This window comes from Pristiophorus japonicus, chromosome 1 (assembly GCF_044704955.1).
Source record: "Pristiophorus japonicus isolate sPriJap1 chromosome 1, sPriJap1.hap1, whole genome shotgun sequence".
Taxonomy (NCBI): domain Eukaryota; kingdom Metazoa; phylum Chordata; class Chondrichthyes; family Pristiophoridae; genus Pristiophorus; species Pristiophorus japonicus.
The window spans coordinates 9182938-9204800 of record NC_091977.1 but is presented as its reverse complement, the minus strand read 5'-3'; the positions used below and the strand labels follow the sequence as shown (position 1 = coordinate 9204800).

Here is a 21863-nt window from a genome sequence, read left to right as displayed (position 1 = left end):
TTCAGAGGTAGTGGATGCATTGGTTGCAATCTACCAAAATTCCCTGGATTCTGGGGCAGTCCCAGTGGATTGGAAAACCGCAAATGTAACGCCCCTATTTAAAAAAAGGAGGCAGACAAAAAGCAGGACACTATAAACCAGTTAAGTCTAACATCTGTTGTTAGAAAAATGCTGGAGTCCATTATTAAGGAAGCAGTAGCGGGACATTTGGAAAAGCATAATTCAATCAAGCAGAGTCGGCATGGAAAGGGAAATCATGTTTGACAAATTTGCTGGAGTTCTTCGAGGATGTAATGAGCAGGGTGGATAAAGGGGAACCAGTGGATGTTGTGTATTTGGATTTCCAGAAGGCATTCGATAAAGTGCCATATAAAAGGTTACAAGATAAAAGTTCATGGGGTTGGGAGTAATATATTAGCATGGATAGAGGATTGGCTAACTAACAGAAAACAGAGTTGGAATAAATATGTCAATTTCCGGTTGGCAAAAAGTAACTAGGCGGGTGCTGCAGGGATCGGTGCTGGGGCCTCAACTATTTATAATCTATATTAATGATTTGGATGAAGGGACCGAGTATAATGTAGCCAAGTTTGCTGATGATACAAGGATGGGTGGAAAAGCTGCAAAGGGACATAGACAGGCTAAGTGAGTGAGCAAAAATTTGGCAGATGGGAGTATAATGTGGGAAAATGAGAGGTTATCCACTTTGGCAGAAAAAAATAGAAAAGCAAATTATAATTTAAATGGAGAAAATTGCAAGAGGGATCTGGGGATCCTTGTGCATGAAACACAAAAAGTTAGTATGCAGGTACAGCAAGTAATCAGGAAGGCAAATGGAATGTTGGCCTTTATTGAAAGGGGGATAGAGTATAAAAGCAGAGAAATCTTGCTACAACTGTACAGGGCGTTGGTTGCAGTTTTGGTCTCCGTATTTAAGGAAGGATATACTTGCATTGGAGGCTGTTCAGAGTAGGTCACTCGGTTGATTCCGGGGATGAGGGGATTGATTATGAAAATTAATTAAGTAGGTTGGGCCTATGCTCATTGGAGTTCAGAAGAATGAGGGGTGATCTTATCGAAACATGTAAGATAATGAGAGGGCTCGACAAGGTGGATGCAGAGAAGATATTTCCACTCATAGGGGAAACTAAAACTAGGGGGCATAGTCTCAGAATAAGGGGTCGAACTAAAACTAGGGGGCATAGTCTCAGAATAAGGTGTCTAATGAAATTGAGATGAGGAAGAATTTCTTCTCTCAGATGGTCGTAAATCTGTGGAATTCTTTGCCCTTGAGAGCTGTGGAGGCCGGGTTATTGAATATATTTAAGGAGGAGATAGACAGATTTTTGAGCAATAAAGAGAATAAAGGGTTATGGGGAGTGGGCAGGGAAGTGGAGTTGAGTCCATGATCAGATCAGCCATGACCTTACTGAATGGCAGAGCAGGATTGAGGGGCCAAATAGCCTACTCCTGTTATTTCTTATGTCCCCTGATGCTGATGTAGTTGATCAGCAAGCAACTGCTCTGCATCGCACGTGTGGTGGGCTCCTCAGGCTTGACTTTTTAAAATCATTTTTCTTTCTTTCTGCCACTGCTAGCCCAATTATTTCAATCCTTCCTCAAAGGGGCTGCAATTACTCGTGTGCTTTTTCCCAGATACTGGCCGTTCCCTTATACCTTGGCCAAGTGATCATGCTTCCTGCCAACAGCCGTTGGGAATAATCTTTGGAGACTGGTGCTAAGAAAGGCAGTATTAGAGGGAGCTTTGCTCTCTACTTAACCCGTGCTGTACCTGACACTTGATTGGATAGTGTAGAGGGAGTTTTACTCTGTATCTAACCCATGCTGTGCCTGCCCAGAGTGTGTTTGATGGGACAGTGTAGAGGGAGTTTTACTCTGTATCTACCCAATGCTGTGCCTGCCCAAAGAGTGTTTGATGGGACAGTGTAGAGGGAGCTTTACTCTGTATCTAACCCTATGTTGTACCTGCCCTGGGAGTGTTTGATGGGTCAGTGTAGAGGGAGCTTTACTCTGTATCTAACCCCCTGTACCTGCCCTGGGAGTGTTTGATGGGACAGTGTAGAGGGAGCTTTACTCTGTATCTAACCCCCTGTACCTGCCCTGGGAGTGTTTGATGGGTCAGTGTAGAGGGAGCTTTACTCTGTATCTAACCCCGTGCTGTACCTGCCCTGGGATTGTTTGATGGGACAGTGTCGAGGGAGCTTTACTCTGTTTCTGAAAGGTGGCAGGCACCAGGCACCCTTGCAGGGAGATGGGGAAACTGGCAGAAAATCATACGGCAGCGTCGCACTTGTGCATCTGCCAGCTGGCATGGCTGCCACTCATCCAACAATAAATCAATGAAAGAGGAGACCACTGGAAATTTGCAACCCAGTCAGCACTCGAAAGAGGAAAGACAGCGTAATATTTTAGGTTTAACTATTTGTGGTTTAACCCTGAATTTGTTTCGGGTTAACATTTCAAATGTGACCCCTTTCTCGTTCAGATCGGCCGTGTTGTTCAGATTTCCGGCATTTGTATTCTGTTTATTTCTCTTTGCCTCGCTTCGACCATGACTTACCATTGGAACATGCTGCATTTCTCCAACATCTTGACCCCGTGTGGGTGAGAGGACAGAGTACCGATGATCAGAAAGTAGTGCTGGCTGAGGGTGCTGAGCAAGCCATTGTTCTGCAGGCTCCGCTCGGGTTTCAGGCCGGACGAGGAGGAGAGCCACTGCACAATGTCCTTCACCAACTCCTCCAGGTACGTCTGACCATCCTGCCACAATACGGAACAAATGGGAAGATGAGTTCTGTGTCTGTCTGCAACAGTAAGCTCGAGAAAGTTGCATCATTAGCCAGAAGTGAAACTCTTGCTGATTCCACTACCCCCTCACTCTTGACTCTGGTTTACAGTTTTAGAAATGGTAACAGTTGACATATCGGTAGAGAGGTAAAATATTAAACAGAAGCCTACACGAGAGTTGAACATTGCTCCTTCTCTGGGAAGGCTTTTTCCGCACAGAACTTGTGCGCATTTCTGGTGAGAACAGAAGAAAAAGATAGTTGTCCAACGGGTGATCATTCTCACCGCTAGCCTCCAGACTCACCGGGGCCGAAATTGCCCCTTTCTTTAAAGAGCCGTGACTGCCTCAAAAATTGGTAAGGACTCGCCGCTTAGTCGGCACCGAGTCCAGTAACATTTAATAAATTGCCCAATTTGATTTTCCCGCTCTGTCGGGCACGCACCGACCGGTGGCGACACCCTTTCCGCACTTCCCTCCACGGGAAATTACCCCGTGGGAGCGGATCAGCCGCCAGTCGGTGCCACTTGCAGGAAGCTGTGTGTGCCTGGGCAGTGCAGCCGCGCTGAAAGGGGAGGGCGCCAGGATGCTGGCCCGGCCGAAACCCTCCCTGGCGGCCCAGTGGGCCAAACTAAACTACATGCAGAGTTCGCAATGGCCCTCCCCTTCAAGTGAAGGGGAAAGCTGTCAGTGGCAGCATCATCAGCGCTGACATCATCAGTGCGGCGTTGACAACTCAGTGTGGTGGCCGACCCACTGCATCGGCACTTCCGCCCAGCAGCCAACCCGAACACCACCCCGACCGAAAAAGAGAGACATGAAAATGACACGATTCTCCGCCCAATGGATTAGGGCGGAGAGAACTCTTAAAAGAATGGTAGGCAATTTCAGTCCCTCTCTCTCCAACCATTCTGTCTCTCTCTATTTTGTCGATACTATGTCAGTATTTCTCTACTTGCTTCTTGTTCCTTTGAGTACATTATTTTCAAAATAAAATATCCTACGCACTGTCCCTCCTGCACTGTGTTAAAATCAAAGTCATAGCACCACCTTGGACTTGAACTCACTCTTTTCCAGGACCTTCAATCTGCCAAAGTCCCTCCCTCCCTTGAGTCTTGCCTTTCTCCTACAACCTACAGACTTTTAAACCCCAAGCTTGATTCGCACTAACCACCACGTTTTGATTCATGTCATTCTCTTTCCTACTCTTGAAACTGGATCCTTCATCTGGATTCCCAATTAGCAAAGAGATCCTTCTGCGCTTCAACTATTTGGTCACACAATGCTTGTTACATCCAGAATTAGCACGTGCATGCTTTGGATCACCCTGGATAAAAATTATTTGCTGCATGCGCAGAGTAACTGGCAAACTCACCTCAGTGGACTCGAGGAGGAACTCAGTGAATTGGCAGCCCACTACAGTCAGCTGCTTTCCCATTGCATGATCCAGCTCCATGTTCGCATACAGCTTACCACTGGGCTTGTAAAAATACAGCAATCGGCGCACAAACCTAAACAAGGAGGAGAAAGAGAACTAGCGATCAAAATGAGAGACATGGGTAGAGACACAGAGTGAGAGGAGAGAGACACAGACACAAAGAGAGAGAGAGACACAGGCACAGAGAGGAGAGGGGAGAGAGCGAGAGAGGAGAGGGGAGAGAGCGAGAGAGGAGAGCGCGAGAGAGGAGAGGGGAGAGCGCGAGAGCGCGAGAGAGGAGAGGGGAGAGCGCGAGAGAGGAGAGGGGAGAGCGCGAGAGAGGAGAGGGGAGAGCGCGAGAGAGGAGAGGGGAGAGCGCGAGAGAGGAGAGGGGAGAGCGCGAGAGAGGAGAGGGGAGAGCGCGAGAGAGGAGAGGGGAGAGCGCGAGAGAGGAGAGGGGAGAGCGCGAGAGAGGAGAGGGGAGAGCGCGAGAGAGGAGAGGGGAGAGCGCGAGAGAGGAGAGGGGAGAGCGCGAGAGAGGAGAGGGGAGAGCGCGAGAGAGGAGAGGGGAGAGCGCGAGAGAGGAGAGGGGAGAGCGCGAGAGAGGAGAGGGGAGAGGGGAGAGGGGAGAGGGGAGAGGGGAGAGGGGAGAGGGGAGAGGGGAGAGGGGAGAGGGGAGAGGGGAGAGGGGAGAGGGCGCGAGAGAGGAGAGGGGAGAGAGCGAGAGAGCGAGAGAGGAGAGGGGAGAGAGCGAGAGAGAGGGGGGGAACGGGACGCGCGGTGTGCGGGGAAGCCACACGGCAGACAGGGCGCAGGGGGGGCAGACACCGAGCCAGCGAGAGCGAGACGCGCACCGAGCGAGCGAGCGAGACGCGCACCGAGCGAGCGACAGACAGACAGACCGGGACCAGGCGACAGGGGGAGGGGGACATCAGAGAGAGACGACGACGACAGAGGAACACACTTTCTTTAAATTCTGCAGATAATTTTGGGTTATAAATTTGATTGGTGCAATTATTGCCTATAGTGAAAGATACAGTGAGACTAGTTAAAAATAAGGAAGTTATGAACAAGAAGCGAAGGCCGGTAGTACTTTTCACTCAAAGGGTAATTAAGGTTTAGAATGTTATCAGAGAAGGACATTGAAGCTTAACCTGTAAATAGATTGAAGAGGCAATTAGGTATGTGTCTAGAGTGATGGGGTTGAGGGATATGGTTAGAGTGCACTGGTGGGGTTGAACAATATGGTGAGAAGATAGGTCAGTGGATTTGCAGGATATGGTTAGAAGATGGGTAGAGGTGGGGAAACAGTTTGTATGGTTGAGATATGGTGAGGGTGGTGTTGAGGGTTAGGATGAGAAGGTGGGATTAAGGGATATGGTGACAGGATGGGTAGGTAGGGTTGAGGGATATGGTGAGAGGGTGGTGCTGAGGGATAGGGCAGGAAGGTGGTGTTGAGGGATATGGTGACAGGGTGGGTAGGTGGGGTTGAGGGATATGGTGAGAGGGTGGTGCTGAGGGATAGGGCAGGAAGGTGGTGTTGAGGGATATGGTGACAGGGTGGGTAGGTGGGGTTGAGGGATAAGAACATAAGAAATAGGAGCAGGAGAAGACCATACGGCCCCTCGGGCCTGCTCCGCTATTTAATACGATCATGGCTGATCCGATCATGGACTCAGGTCCACTTCCCTGTCCGCTCCCCATAACCCTTAACCGTTAAGAAACTGTCTATCTCTGTCTTAAATTTATTCAATGTCCTGGCTTCCACAGCTCTCAGACGATGGGGTGGAGGGATATGGCGAGACGGTGGGGTGGAGGGATATGGTGAGACGGTGGGGTGGAGGGATATGGCGAGACGGTGGGGTGGAGGGTTATGGCGAGACGGTGGGGTGGAGGGATATGGTTTAAAAAAAGTGGGTAGGCGGAGTTGAGCCATGAAATAGACTGCCTTGCTGGGACTAGTAGCCCTTTCCTGTTATAAAATATTAAGTTCTGTTTATAGGCAGTCAGCAGAACAAATGTGCTTATGATCTGTTGCCCACCTTCCCCCACCACCCAATGAGGGACATCAGCACAGCCCTCACTCACCTGTGTAACTGTTCATCTTTGTAGTTCCGCAGGTTTACGTTGGGCCACTGCAAAAGGACAGACATGTACAGGGTACTTAATCTCTCAATAAATCAGAGAAATAATACCCACGGAGACAGACAGGACACAGCAACATGATCGGTCACGATGTGAGAACCACCTCTGGGATCTGGGTTTCAATGTCAGTTCTCCCCAATACCAATAATCTTCCTGAGTTTGGGGCAAGTCTAGATTTAACTTTGTCTCACTTGTAATTTTACAAAGGTCCCATTCTCTAACCTATCTACACCGTCTTTGAGTGCATGAGCAGTCTGTTGCACAACCTCCAACAACTGGCAGCTAAGTGCAACAATCTGAACCACTTTCCCGCCCACTGCCACTGTCGGCAGAAAACACGATCTCCAGCTGAAGGACCACAGCTCAGCAAGACTCAGATGGGGAACAGAGCAGAGTATGGGGTGGATACTAAGACGCACTGAGTGCTAACAGCTCTGGGCCTCAGATCCATCATGCTAGTTTGGGCAATCTCAACCCAATTCCTGCCAAGAATAAATCCAACTGCCAGTGCTAGGGTAGTGTCGTTGGAACTTACTCTATCTAACTCGCGCTGTACCTGCCATGGGAGTGCTTGATGGGACAGTGTAGGCAGACCTTTATTCTGTATCTAACCCGTGCTGTACCTGCCCTGGGAGTGCTTGATGGGACAGTGTAGGTGGACCTTTATTCTGTATCTAACCCGTGCTGTACCTGGCCTGGGAATGTTTGATGACAGTGCAGAGGGAGCTTTACTTTGCATCCAAGCCTTTAAAGCTTGATATTGAAACTGGGGCAAAAAGAGGGAAAATGTGCATCTCCTACCACTGACATTTTCATAGTAATTAGCACAACATTTAAATATTAACAGACAAGTGCTCAAGTCCAGTCATTTCCCTGCATTGCTACCTTAAGAATGGTTGAGATTAAGTTCCAGTTCCACCTCAGGTTGTCTTTGTTATTCAAGACATCGCTATCTCGCAGGTTCTGCATCATTGCCTCCTCTGTGTCCTAGAAAACAATGTAGAGAAAGGATGATGTACAGCAGGGAACACACACTGATCATAGCCATACACAGAGATAAAAGTGCAAAAACTGCTGTGCGAAATATAAAATAAAACCAGAAAATGCCGATATTACATAACAAGTCTGTCGACACCGGTAGAGAAAAGAGATCGTAACATATCAGATAGGACCCTTCAGCAGGATTCTGATTGAGATAGTCACCTGACTTTTTTCTTTCAGTTGTTAGTGGACCGGTTACGTACTTCCCACATTACAACAGTGACTACACTCCATAAGTACTTTAGTGGCTGTAAAGCGCTTTGAGACGTCCAGTGGTTGTAAACGGCGCTAAATAAATGCAATTCTTTCTTTTTTCGTTCCAGTATTTTCTGCTTTTTCGATGTGGACGCAAATATGCAAACAAAGTCATGTACAGTGTTGCCCCTGCCACTGGCACATAGCAAAATAAACCCAGCACCACGTGAATTGGAGTGATGTGGTCTGAGTGCAAAGTTCAGCTGTCAATCACTGGTTACAGCCTAAAATGGAATGCCCCGCCCAAAGAACAAACTGTCTTATTTATTGAGAAGCTAAGATAAAAGACCATGGCCCATAGTGAAGGACACCACCAAGGCTGAAAACATGAAAGAAGACAGCATAAATCAGTGAGCAGGTTATTGGTAAGTGCCACTTGATAGGACTGTTGACGACTCCTTCCAGCACTTTGCTGATGAGAGTAGGCTGATGGGACGGTAATTGGATTTGTCCTGCCTTTTGTAGACAGGACATATATGGGCAATTTTCCATATTGCCGGGTAGTTCCTAATTTTGTAGCTGTATTGGAACAGCTTGGCGAGAGACGCAGCTAGTTCTGCAACACAGGTCTTCAGCACAACAGTTGGGATATTGTCGAGGCTTAGCCTTTGCTGTAACCAGTGCGCTCAGCCATTTCTTGGTATCATGTAGAGTGAAGCAAATTAGCTGAAGACTGGCTTCTGTGATAGTGGAGACCTCAGGAGGAGGCCGAGATGGATCATCCACTCGGCACTTCTGGCTGAAGATGGTTGCAAACGCTTCAGCCGTCTGGGCTCTGCCATCATTGAGGATGTGGATATTCATGGCGCCTCCTCCTTCCGTTAGTTGTTTAATTGTCCACCACCATTCACGACTGGATGTGGCAGGACTGTTGAGCTTTCACCTGATCTGTTGGTCGATAGATCACACAGCTCTGCCTATAGCACGCTTCTTCCACTGTTTAGCATGCCTGTAGTCCTGTGCGACAGCTTCACCAGATTGGCACCTCATTTTCAGGTATGTCTGTTGCTGCTTCTGGCATGTTAGTCATTGAACCAGGGTTGGTCCCCTGGCTTGATGGTGTTGGAGGCTTGAGGGATCTGCTGGGTCATGAGGTTACACATTGAGGTAGAATACAATTCTGCTGCTGATGATGACCCACAGCAACTTATGAATGCCCAGTTTTGAGCTGTTGCTTTTGTTCTTAATCTGTCCCACTTAGTGCAGTGGTAGTGCCACACAACATGATGAAATATGTCCTCGGTATGAAGACGGAACTTCGACCAATATTGTCATGAACAGATGCATCTGCGACAAGTAGATTGCTGAGGACAAGGTCAAGTAGGTTTTTTTCCCCTCCTCGTATTGTTTCTCGCACCACCTGCCATAAGCCTAGTCTGGCTGCTGGGTCCTTCAGAGGTGGTACTACCAAGCCATTTTTGGTGATGGACCTGGAAGTCCCCCACCCAGAGTCTATTCTGTATCCTTTGCTACCCTCAGTACATCTTCCAAGTTGCAGTGAATATGGAGTTATATTGATTCATCAACTGAGGGAGGGCAGTAGGTGGTAATCAGCAGGTTTCCTTGCCCTTGTTTGACCGGAAGACTTCCAGAGTCAACATTGAGGACTCCCAGGGCCACTCCGTTCCGATTGTACACCACTGTGCCGCCATCTCTGGTGGATCTGTCCTGCTGGTGGGACAGGACATACCCAGGGATGGTGATGGAGTTTGGGAAGTTGGGTGATGAGTATGATTCGGGGAGTATGACACCGGCATGCTGTTGCTTAATTAGTCTGTGGGACAGCTCTCCTAATTTTGGCACCAGTCCCTAGATGTTAGTGAGGAGGACATTGCAGGGTCCATTGGGCTGTGTATGCCTTTGTCATTGCTGAGGCTTAGGTCGGAGCAGAGTGGTCTATCCAGTTTTAATCTCTTATTCCATTCCATCGAGGAATTTTATCCTGTAGGCTGCACCTGGTACTGAATTCAACTGCTAATTGTCCTACCCCGACAAAAACTGGCCTCATCTTTAAATGGTCAGTAACTCCGTTTCCAAGTGCTCTGTATCTGACTGAGGAACATGAATATTGATTTACATCTACACCAAACATTTTTACCCCCAAAATTTAGTGGTCTCCTCCCCGCCCTTGCTTACATGTGCAGCAGGTGAAATATATTACATCAGAACACACACGAAGCTGGACTCCAACCTACACTCACAAAATTCACAGAGAAGCTTGTATCAGTGATCTCACCTGTACGTTTCCAAAATTTCCACTACAATAACACATGTTGGCAAAGCGTTCCGTTTACCTTCAAGATGAAGATGTCTTTCTGGACACGCAGGTGATGATCCCGTTTTTGGGAGATGGAGCCATTTTTGTGCGTAATGTGATCCAGGTACAGGCTGTAAGGTTTCGAACCGCGTTTCTTCATCTCATGAAACCGCTTCAGGCAGTTCACAGCTGCGCTGGCTCGCCTGTTAATAAATAATCAATAAAAGTAAAATCACAGGAACAAACAGTCATAAACTCTCCTGTTCATTGACACTACTGTGATCACTGCCATGTGGTTTGCAGAAAGTGGAATGAAACATCAGGGAAAAGAAATCCCAGAATCACGTGATAAAAGTGGAATTTGACTTCTTTAGTCATCATAAACCAGTGGCCCTAGTCATTGTTCTTCTGAACTTTACTCCTACTCTTCCAAGCTCCAAATACACTGTCCTACACACTCATGCTCAGTGTGTCTCTGTCAGCTCTTGGTTAGAAGAGTTTACAGAAATTTAACGGGCTGTGCGGCCCATTCAAGTCAGTGCACATGCGTTTTTTTCAATTTAAAAGCCGGATCACCGGCTGAGCGGTATCCGTGGAGCAACGGGAACATTGGTCACAAGTAGTACTGCAGGCATCCCAACCAGGTTTGAGCAATGGTAACATTAGAGCAGATCCTCATCAAATTCACGTGTACTTTCCAGCAGTCAGGAGCGGGAATTCTGGCTGAAAATCCCCCCCTTTCAGTCCCTTAGCTTCAGACATCTTGAGGCCAATCAATAGAAGTATCTGTATTATTGCCCCAGCTGAGATTAGTCAACTCAGTGCAGACCACGGGTGGAATCTGGGAACCTCTGATTTGCGTGGCTCAGTACCAAAATGATACCAAATAGCCCCCCTCAAGAGAGCTTCTACGTGGTCCGTACCAGAGTGAGAATGAATCACACAGACAGTAACAGTGCCGTAAATGTTGCAGAGCACAGGCAGTAACCACGCCTGCAGTGAGAGCTTTATTGTGCATTAATCCCCATGAACCCGGTTATGCATACTGGATGACTTCGCACGAGTGGTGAATTCCAACACTTACAGCCGCTTTTCCTGAGAGATATCGAAGGAAGCTGCCATGTTCATGAGAGTCGGTAGACAGTGCAAGTGGTGGCTGTAGGTATACGGCAGGATAATATTTGCCTGTGTGAGAAAAGCAGATGTTTACGCTGGCCACATGAGACCACAAGCTTATGTGAAACTTCAATGCGGTGCTGGAGGAGTGCTGAACTTCGAATGAGATGTTAAACTGAGGAGATATCTGCCTGGTCAGGTAGATATTAATGAGAGCAGGGAAGATCGCCAAGTGTCTGGCCAACATAAATCTTTCAACCAAATCACGAAAACAGGTTATCACTTCAAGATGCCAAAACCAGCAATGTGATGTCATATACCTCATGGCTGCCCCCTGTGCATGCATAACAGTAATAATGACACTTCAAAGAAATTTATTCCTTGTGAAGCACAATATCACATTTCTGAGATATTTACACACTTAAAAATCCAGCTGTTTCTGTCACATTCTTAAGATTTTTAACCCTCTATAGCAACCAGATGTTACTATGGCCAACAGGGAAATGTCAGTCTGGTTACAGGATTAGAGAGGGGGATGTCAGCCTGGTTACAGGACTAGAGCGGGCACTGTCAGCCTGGTTACAGGACTGGGGGGTGGCGTCAACCTGGTTACAGGACTAGAGAGGGCAGTGTGAGCCTTATTACAGGTCTAGAGAGGGCAGTGTGAGCCTTATTACAGGTCTAGAAAGGGCAGCGTGAGCCTGGTTACAGGTCTAAAGAGGGCTGTGTCAGCCTGATTACAGGACTGGACAGGGCTGTGTCAGCCTGGTTACAGGACTAGAGAGGGCTGTGTCAGCCTGGTTATAGGACTAGAGAGGACTGTGTCAGCCTGGTTAATGCATATTAATTACAGGACTAGAAGGAACAGTGTCAGTCTGTTACAGTATATTAGATACAGGACGAGAAGAGGCAATGTCAGCCTGGTTACAGGTCACCTTACCATGTGGAGGAGCTCGCCTAGCAGGATGGTTGCCCGCACAGACACATTATCATTGCTGTTGGTTAGCACTTCAACCAGACTCTAAGGAAAGAGATAGGATGAATTAAAACGGTGAAAAAGAAAACAAAACTAACAATGGGCAGTCGCCTTACCGCAGCCCAAGCACAGAGCTCCGCCTTAAATAAATCTCCCTCTATACTAAAATATCCCTAATCCTTGGAACACAGGCAATATTTATAGAATTGCAGTAATCGATCATCAATACAATACTGTTGGGTCTTCAGCAACATGGAGAGCACTGTACTGGCTGCGTTTGTGTTAACTCACATGGTCATCAACAGTGAGCCAACGAACGCCACATGTCAAAAATTACAGGTGCAATATAAACACACCAATCCGGTCTCAATGTTTCAATTAAACTGCTTGTGCTCGAGCCATTCCCGCCTTTCAATTAGATTCCAGCCTCTAACTCACTCCTAGCTATCCATTATTGTATATATAAACCTCCCGAACCCCTCGATTAGATTCCAACCTGTAACTCACTCCCAGGTATCCATTATTGTATATATAAACCTCCCGAACCCCTCGATTAGATTCCAGCCTGTAACTCACTCTCAGGTATCCATTATTGTATCTATAAACCTCCCAAACCCCTCGATTAGATTCCAGCCTGTAGCTCACTCCCAGGTATCCATTATTGTATATATAAACCCCCCGAACCCCTCGATTAGATTTCGATCTGTAACTCACTCCCAGGTATCCATTATTCCATACCTCAACCACCCGAACCCCTCAATTAGATTCCAGTCTGTAACTCACTCCCTGGTATCCATTATTCTATATATAAACCACCCAAACCCCTTGATTAGATTCCAGCCTGTAACTCACTCCTGGGTAACCATTACTCTATCTCTAAAACATTCGAACTTGTTGATTAAATGACTACTCACTCTCCTAATTTTCTACAAATCTCACAGGACTGTGACAGTTACAACGTGCCACTGGAAATTATATTCAGCTATTGAACAAATTATTGCAGCATTATATTATGTGCAGGGGTCTTGTGGTTTTACATTGCCCATCTGCCAAAAATGCAGAAAGTAAGATTTCTTGCTACTTTAATGGTTACCTCCAGGAGTCCATTGTTGATGAATGCAGACAGCACAAGTGCCAAGTAATTATCCATCAGGTCTGGCCTGGAAAAGAGGATTCATAAACACATCACTTCAGGTAAAATAAAACTGTGAACAAGCCTGACCCACAACTTGAGTGTTCCCCCTCACACACATCTCACAGAGCATTCGCAAAAGGGGATACACATTACATAAATTCTCACAGGATGTCTCATATGCTGCTGATATAAAGATAGGTGGGAAAGCAAATTGTGAGGACACAAAGAATCTGCAAAGGGATATAGATAGGTTAAGTGAGTGGGCAAAAAAATTGGCAGATGGAGTATAATGTGGGAAAATGTGAGGTTACCCACTTTGGTAGGAAGAATAAAAAAGCAAATCATTATTTAAAAGGAGAGAGACTACAAAATGCTGCAGTACAGAGGGACCTGGAGGTCCTTGTGCATGGAAACACAAAAAATTAGCATGCAGGTACAGCAAGTAATCAGGAAGGCAAATGGAATGTTGGCTTCCATTGCAAGGAGGTTAGAGTATAAAAGCAGGGAAGTCTTGCTACAATTGTACAGGGTGTTAGTGAGACCACACCTAGAGTACTGTGTACAGTTTCGGTCTCCTTATTTAAGGAGGGATATACTTGCATTGGAGGCAGTTCAGAGAAGGTTCACGAGGTTAATTCCTGAGATAACGAGGTTGTCTTGAAGAAAGGTTGAGCAGGTTGGGCCTATACTCATTGGAGTTTAGAATAATGAGAGGTGATCTTATTGAAACATGTAAGATTGAGGGGGCTTGACAGAGTAGATGCAGAGAGGATGTTTCCCCTCGAGGGGGAATCTAGAACTAGGGGACATAGTTTCAGAATAAGAGGTTGCCCATTTAAAATGAAGATGAGGACGAATTTCTTCTCCAAGGGTCGAAAATGTTCAGAATTCTCTACCCCAAAGATCACGGACGCTGGGTCATTGAATATATTTAATGTGGAGAGAGACAGATTTTTGAATGATAAGGGAGTCCAGGGTTATGGGGAGCGGATGGGGAAGTGGAGTTGAGGCCAGGATCAGATCAGCCATGATCTTACTGAATGGCGGAGCAGGCTCGAGGGACCAAATGGCCTATTCCTGCTCCTATTTCTGATGTTCTTCTGTACCGCAAGGATCAGTGCTTGGGCCTTAGCTATTCACAATCTATATCTTTGGGCTCAATTATCCCCAATGCCTCTTTTTAGCATATTGCAAAAGTTACGCCCTTTTTTTTGGCCCCAACTACTGCAAACAAACTAGCAAGTTTCCCCATTCTATTTTTTGAAATTGGCACCGTGCAGCCTGTCCTTTACCTTCAGGGTTTGGAGCCGAATGTCTGCGCCGAAAAAACAATGTTCCCCCCTTCTGCGCATACACGGGGAAAAAAAGAAGTTTTTTACATGACTGTTATAGGCGCGCATGCCCAGTACACCTTCCAGTCTGCATTCGGTCATTTTTAAAGAGCCAGTTGTGTGCGAGAACTTTAGTTCTCAGTGGAAAAATTAGAGCTGCAACACAATATGCAACATGGCTCATGGACCAAGAATGTATTACAGGATGAAGTGGAGGCACTAGTTACTGTAATTGAGGCCAGATGGCATGAGCTGGACACCAGCAGGTCACACAAAAGTTTCACCAAAAGAAATGAAGAAATACTGGAACCAACTTGCAAAAGATTACTGTGCAATGGTGACCACCCCGAGGTCTGGAGGCCAGTGCAAAAAGTGGCAGGGCCTTGGTCAAGTAGTTAATGCAAGTAATATTTTCATTTATTCACTGGAATTACAATTGTAAATGTGACCATCTATATATGCCCCACCCAGCAGAAAGACACCCGCTCTAAAAGGTTATATTTTTATCTTTGCAGAGGAATGTGGTACACAACAAAAGGGAAAGAACTCGAACAGGAGGAGGCCCAGCAAATCTGCACCCACTGACACCCTTGGAAGAGAGGGTTGTTGCTTTGATGGGTTCTGCCTGCAGAAAAGCAACCACCACTGCACAAACTGGGCTCACACTCGAGGGAGAGGGTAAGTCCTGCAAATTCCACAATCTGGCTTTGCTAATTGTTAAGTACTGCAGGAGCGAGCTATGCTTCGGTTCACGGGAATGTCTCCAATAGCTACGCTTCGGTTGATGCAATATGTTATCATTCATCGTGGTCCTTCAAATGAGCCTGCTGCCTGTGCTGTGTGAGCCTACTCATGCTACCCTGCCCCCTCCTCTGCTGCTAACCATTTGTCTGTTGTTATATTTTGCAGAACTTGAGGCCAACCCTGACGAGGCTGAAGTCGATGCAGAAGATTCAGACGCGGAAGAGCCTGAAGAGGAGAACATCTTCCAATTGCACCTTCCAGACCAAGAGCAGGGGATGGCTGAAGCCCCCACTATTGGACTCACTCTGGAGGCGGTTCAGGTGCTGCCTATTGAGGTGCCAGGCCCTTTCCTGAGTGGTACGAGTGTTGGGACATTCCATGGTTTCTCACAGTCCGAGGCGGCGGGTCCCAGTGAGACACACCCAGGGCCCCACCGTCCAAGGCTGCGGGTTCCAGTGGGATGCAGTGAGACACACCCAGGGCCCCACCGTCCAAGGCTGCGAGTCCCAGTGGGATATGGTGGGACACACCCAGGGCCCCACCTTCCGAGGCTGCGGGTCCCAGTGGGATGCAGCAATCCACACTCAGTGAGGAGGGAAAGGAGAGCTCGACAGCGCTCTCCTGAGGTGCAGGAGAGAACAGATGTGGTTCAGATGATGGCAATGAGTGCAGAGCGTAGTGACCTTACGTGATCACTCCTGGACACCATCAGTGGGGTGGGTGATGAGGTATCGGGACTGTCGGGAGAAGTAACAATACTCATGAAAAATGGGAACACTGTCCGGGCACATAAGGGAGGGAATGTTGCAGACAGCTGATACAAGTTCGGTGCACGAGGGAGGAAATGTCGCAGGTAGTTGATGCACTGTTGGTGAACATGAGGGAGGGTATGTTGCAGCTAGTTGACACACTGTTGGTGAACATCAGGGAGGAAATGTTGCAGGTAGTTGTGACACCGTCAGGGCACGAGGGCGGGAATGTCGGAGTTAGCTGATGCAATAAGGGAACACGCCCAGGCCACGCGGCCATTGACAGAATCAACTGTTAATCCCACTCCAATCACCAGACCAGCCTCTGAAGAGGTACAAGCCAGGCGTGGCATATTACTGCCTACCAACACCCCCCATCAAGAAGTGTGCATTACCGAAGATATTCGAAAGAATAAGCTTGGTACCAACCCGAGAAATGCTGCGCCACTGCCTGCGGGCAGGGGTGGAGTCAGCAAGACCAAGAGCAGCAGGCAGTCTTAGAATAAGGTGGAGGAGAGATGGGTGCAGCCTTACTTTGCTGTTATTATTATTGTTGTTACTGTTGTAACTGTTCTCAAATTAAATTTTTTTTTAAGTTATGTAAATTTACAAGTTTAAAAGTTTGTAAGTGATCTTAATTGAAAATGTTAAAGTTTGATACAAGAATATTTTTATTAAAGTTAAATACAAACAAATGTTAAACTTTTGAATAAAATATATTTTAAATTATAACTGAATCATTTCCATTATTTACACAACTTTTTGAACTAAAGAAGAATCATTTCCATTATTTGTTCCATTAACACAACAACATTACGGAACAGGTCCAAACAGTAAACATGGTCCATTTGGAATAGTTGCCACTGAGCCTTCAGGCAGCATAGCATTTACGGATGAGCTGCTGGCGCAAGGCTGGGGCAATCATTAAAGGGGCACGACGGCCCACCCTCCTCCGCCATCGTGCTCCGGGTTCAGATAGCTGCATGGCTGCCTCGTCCTCCTCCTCCTCGTCATCTGCATCTTCCTCTTCCTCATTATCAGCCTCAGGTGAGTCTTCTACTACTAGCTGCTGCTGCCTCATGATGGCTAAGTTATGCAACACACAACAGTGAACTGACTGACAATCTCAGGGGAGTATCGCACGTAGCCTCCGGAATGGTCCAGGCATCGGAAACGATGCTTCAAGACGCCAATGGTCCTCTCTATGATGCTGCATGTCGCAATGTGCAACATGTTGCATTCCCGGTCAGCTTCTGTCCGGGTTACGCGTAGGGGTGTCATGAGCCAGGTGGCGAGGCCGTACCCTTTGTCTCCCAGTAGCCAACTCTGTCCTTCTGGCTGCTGCTGAAACATGGCAGATATAACGTTCTCACGTAGGATGAACACATCATGGGTGCTCCCAGGGTATCTCGCATCAACTGACATGATGCAATGCATGTTATGACACACGAGTTGCACATTAACGGAGTGGAAGCCTTTTCTGTTCCTGTACATCTCAGGATCCTCCAAAGGTGCTCGCAAGGCGATGTGGGTACAATCAATGCAGCCCAGTAGCTTTGGGAAGCTAGCAATCCTGGAGAAGCCCACAGCCCTTTCACGCATTACCTGGGCAGTCATGGTGAACTTTATGTAGTCATTTCTCCAGGCATATAGTGCAGCAGTCATCTGCCAAATGCAGATACGTGTTGCATGTTGAGAAATGACACACACATCCCCAGTTGTGGCTTGGAATGATCCAGATGCATAGAATGAAAGTGCAGCTGTAACCTTCACTTCAACTGACAAAGCAGTCCTCCTGACACTTCTAAGTTGCATGTCTGCTTTTACTAACTCACAGATCTCGGTTACAACTTCTTTGTGGAAACGCAGCCTTCTCACACAGTCTGCATCACTCAGGTGCAGATATGAATGCCTGTTTCGATATACCTGACATAGGTAAGGCCTCCTGCCCATCATCCTATGTGCTCTGAGGTTCCTCATGCGATGACGTCCAATCAATCATCTGCTCTGCAGCACCATCATGCAGAAGGCTTGCACGAGGTATGGCATTGTCAATACTGCCCCATAATTAAATTGTAGTTTTGCAAGCAGCTCAAAACAGCAGAACGAGAAGTTTCTCTCCTCTCTCTCCCCAAGGTCGACACCCTAGTAATGACCGCATCCAGGTCTGCGCATGCGCAATAGGCTTGCTTAGAATGGGAAGCTAGGTATTCAATGAAAACATTTGGGGCAACGAAGTCTAATGCAATTCTTTAATTAATTTCTTTTTCAAAATACCACCCCAGCACCGACCGCCGTCTCCTCACCGGGCTCTAGCGTTGGCCGGCAGAATAGCTCCCTCACCAGGACACAGGGGCTCGGCAAACCCAACCCCCCCAGGGCTTCTTTTGAAGCCGAGCCCTGAGCCAGTGTTCGGGCGAGGGAGCGATTCTGCCGGTGGACGCTCCGACCCTTGAGCCCGGTGAAGAGAGGTTTGGTGGTGGCGTGGCACTTTGAAAAAAATCCAAAATTAAAGAATTGCATTAGACTTCCATTTTCTCCGTTTTGAGTTTGAAAAAATTAAGCCTCATGATGCATATTTAATGACTCCCTCCAAAACTTCGCATAAAAACAATGGCGTCTTTGTGCGCCGATTTTTTTAATGTGTGCTGGTTTTCCTTAAGTGCCCAGAAGGGTTTTCCAAGAGTGGTCACATACGCCATCCTAGGAGAAATGTAAGTTGGCCAAACTTGCATAAATCTGAAAAACAGACATCAAGTTACGCCCCTTATGATGCAAAAAAATATTAACCTAAAAAAAATCGTAACTAAATGAGTTACGTTGGTGCAGAAATTTTGGGGGAAACATGGATATTTTAATTTACACCAAAAAAAAGCGGCGCCTGCCAAAAAAACATAGCAGATAACTGGGGAAAATTGAGCCCAATGATTTGGATGTGGGGACCAAATGCAATATATCCAAGTTTGCTGATGATACAAAGCTAGGTGGGAATGTAAGTTGTGAGGATGCAAGAGGCTTTAAGGGCATATTGACATGGTAAGTGAGTGGGCAAGAACATGGCAAATGGACTATAATATGGAGAAATGTGACGTTATCTATGTTGGTCGGAAAAATAGAAAAGCAGTGTATTTTTTTTTAAAAGTGAGAGATTGGGAAATGTTGGTGTGCAGAGAGACCTGGGTGTCCTTGTACACGAATCACTGATGGTTACTATGCAGGTACAGCAAGCAATTAAGAAAGCAAATGGTATGTTTGCCTTCATTACAAGAGGATTTGAGTACAAGAGTAAAGACGTCTTACTGGAATTATATAGGGCCCTAGTGAGACAACACCTGGAGTATTGTGTACAGTTTTGGTCTCCTTATCCAAGGAAGGATATACTTGCCATTGAGGGAGTGCAACAAAGGGTCACCAGACTGATTCCTGGCGATTGGGGGGGGGGGGGGGGGGGGGGGGGTCGACTAGGCCTATATTCTCTAGAGTTTAGAAGAATGAGCGTTGATCTCATTGAAATATAGAACATACTTACAGGGCTTGACAGGATAGATGCAGGGAGGATGTTTCCCCTGGCTGGGGAATCTAGAACCAGGGGTCAGTCTCAGAATAAGTGGTCGGCCATTTAGAACTGAGAAATTTCTTCACTCAGAGGGTTGTGAATGTTTGGAATTCTCTATGCCAGAGGGCCGTGGAAGCTCAGTCGTTGAGTATATTCAAGACACAGATCAATAGATTTTTTAGATATTAAAGGAATCAAGGGATATTGGGATAGTGCAGAAAAGTGGAGTTGAAGTAGATCAGCCACAAGCAGGCTATGCTGCTCCTATTACTTATGTTCTTATACATATTATAAGGTATGTCCCACAAGCACATATTACAACAACATGCCTGGGACTCCCACGCTAACATTACACACAGCATCCTTCACACATATTGCACAATATGTCCTACAAAACACATCTCAAGAAGGTCTTGGGGATCCCACACATATTACAGGGGCTCGACGTACAAGTTACACAACTTCCTCTACTCTGTTCCCATCACACACTCCCAATGCAGATACAGCGCAGGTTAGATACAGAGTACAGCTCCCTCTACACTGGCCCATCAAACACTACCAGGGCAGGTACAGGGGGTTAGATACAGAGTAAAGCTCCCTCTACACTGTCCCATCAAACAATCCCAGGGCTGATACAGCATGGGTTAGATACAGGGTAAGGCTCCCTCTATACTGTCCCATCAAACACTCCCGGGTCAGGTCCTACACAGGTTGCGTACAGAGCAACGGTCCTTCTAATTTGCACCAACAATGCCCCTAGTCATTATGAAATTTTCCCACTTCCCACACAGTTTAATGGCAGTTTTCACTGTGTATAAAATTGACACAATCGAATTTCACATATGGCCTTCAAATCCCTCAGCCTGGGCTGGATTTGAACCGATGTCCTTGAGGTGAAGGAGATGTGCCTAAAGCCCAGCACTCTGCAGTTGATTTAATAGTAAAGTGATATTTTACAGAGATTTCAAAATGTTTTTTTAGAATGCACAAGAGAGCTTGTATCCCATCTATCATACATAATCATAAATGGGACCGTGGACCCTCTCACACTGGTCTTAAATGCCGTAACAGCTTAAATTACAAAATTGAAGAATTGAAAAGGTTCCACATGAATTGGTGGGAGCGGAGAAAAAAGAATGTACAGACTCTGACAGAAACATTGTGCAGTTTACAGTGACAGCGTTAGTAAAAACAGAGCAATAACAATCAGTTATGAAGAAAAAACTTGCATTTATATAGCACTTGATCATGCCGCTCAACATTCCAAAGTGCTTCACGCAGAATGAATTTATTTTAAGTGAATTGATGTTCTGTGGGTAAATCAAGGCTGCCATTTGAACATATATAAGTTGTAGTCTGTAGCCTTGGTCAACTACACCCAAACAACCACATTAATCAGAGAGTCACATACCTGGATCGGGCTCGATGTGGGAGAATGGTTTTAGCTTCAGCTGCTACAAATCCATCCGAAAGACGCCAGGAATCCTGGAATCGGCTGGGATCTGTCAGGATGAGAAGGGGAAAATAGAACACATTGCAATGCAAGAAATCATGGAACGAGAAAAGGTACATTCAGCCCAACAAGCATGCTTTCTCCTTCGCCCATATACACGTTACTTGGGTATATATGGCATAATTTCAAAGTTAGATGACACGAAACTTGGAAATGTAAACAATGAAGGTAGCAACAAAGTATAGTACATAGACTGATTGGTGAAAAGGGCAGACACATGGCAGATGAGATTTAACGCAGAAGGAGGAGTGGCAATATAAACTAAATGGTACAATTTCGAAAAGGGTGCAGGAAGAGAGAGACCTGCAGGGTATATGTGCACAAATCTTTAAGGTGGCAGGACAAGTTGAGGAGGCTGTTAAAGCATACGGGATCCTTGGCTTTATGAATAGAGGCATAGAGTACAAAAGCAAGGAAGTTATGATAAACCTTTATAAAACACTGGTTAGTTCTCAGCTGGAGTATTGTGTTCAATTCTGGGCACCACACTTTAGGAAGGATGTAAAGGCCTTGGAGAGGGTGCAGAGGAGATCATGGAATGATACAAAAGGGTCTTTCAGCACATCGTGCCTGTGCCAACTCTTTGAAAGAGCCATCCAATTAGACCCACTCCCCTGTTAATTTTTTTTCCGTAACCCTGTTAATTTTTTTCCCTTCAAGTATTTATCCAATTATCCAGGGATGCAGGACTTTTGTTATGTGGATAGACTGGAGAAGCTGGGGTTCTTGGAGCAAAGAAGGCTAAGGAGAGATTTTACAGAAGTTTTCAAAATCATGAACGGTTTTGATAGAGTAAATAAGAGAAACTGTTTCCATTGGCAG

At 46.5% G+C, this 21863-nt stretch overlaps 1 protein-coding gene across 6 annotated transcripts in view; it reads right to left on the bottom strand.

Moving 5' to 3' along the window:
- rictora (RPTOR independent companion of MTOR, complex 2 a) overlaps positions 1-21863 on the bottom strand; it is a 231604-nt gene that overhangs the window by 55666 nt on the left and 154075 nt on the right. For all 6 annotated transcript variants that reach the window (XM_070877306.1, XM_070877299.1, XM_070877318.1 and 3 more), the window contains 9 exons: positions 20940-21030; positions 13107-13173; positions 11978-12058; positions 11006-11106; positions 9959-10124; positions 7254-7355; positions 6312-6358; positions 4182-4317; positions 2582-2781 (listed from right to left, as the gene is read on the bottom strand). In XM_070877306.1, coding sequence (XP_070733407.1) covers positions 2582-2781; positions 4182-4317; positions 6312-6358; positions 7254-7355; positions 9959-10124; positions 11006-11106; positions 11978-12058; positions 13107-13173; positions 20940-21030 — 991 coding nt within the window. The remainder of the gene's footprint in view (positions 1-2581; positions 2782-4181; positions 4318-6311; positions 6359-7253; positions 7356-9958; positions 10125-11005; positions 11107-11977; positions 12059-13106; positions 13174-20939; positions 21031-21863) is intronic.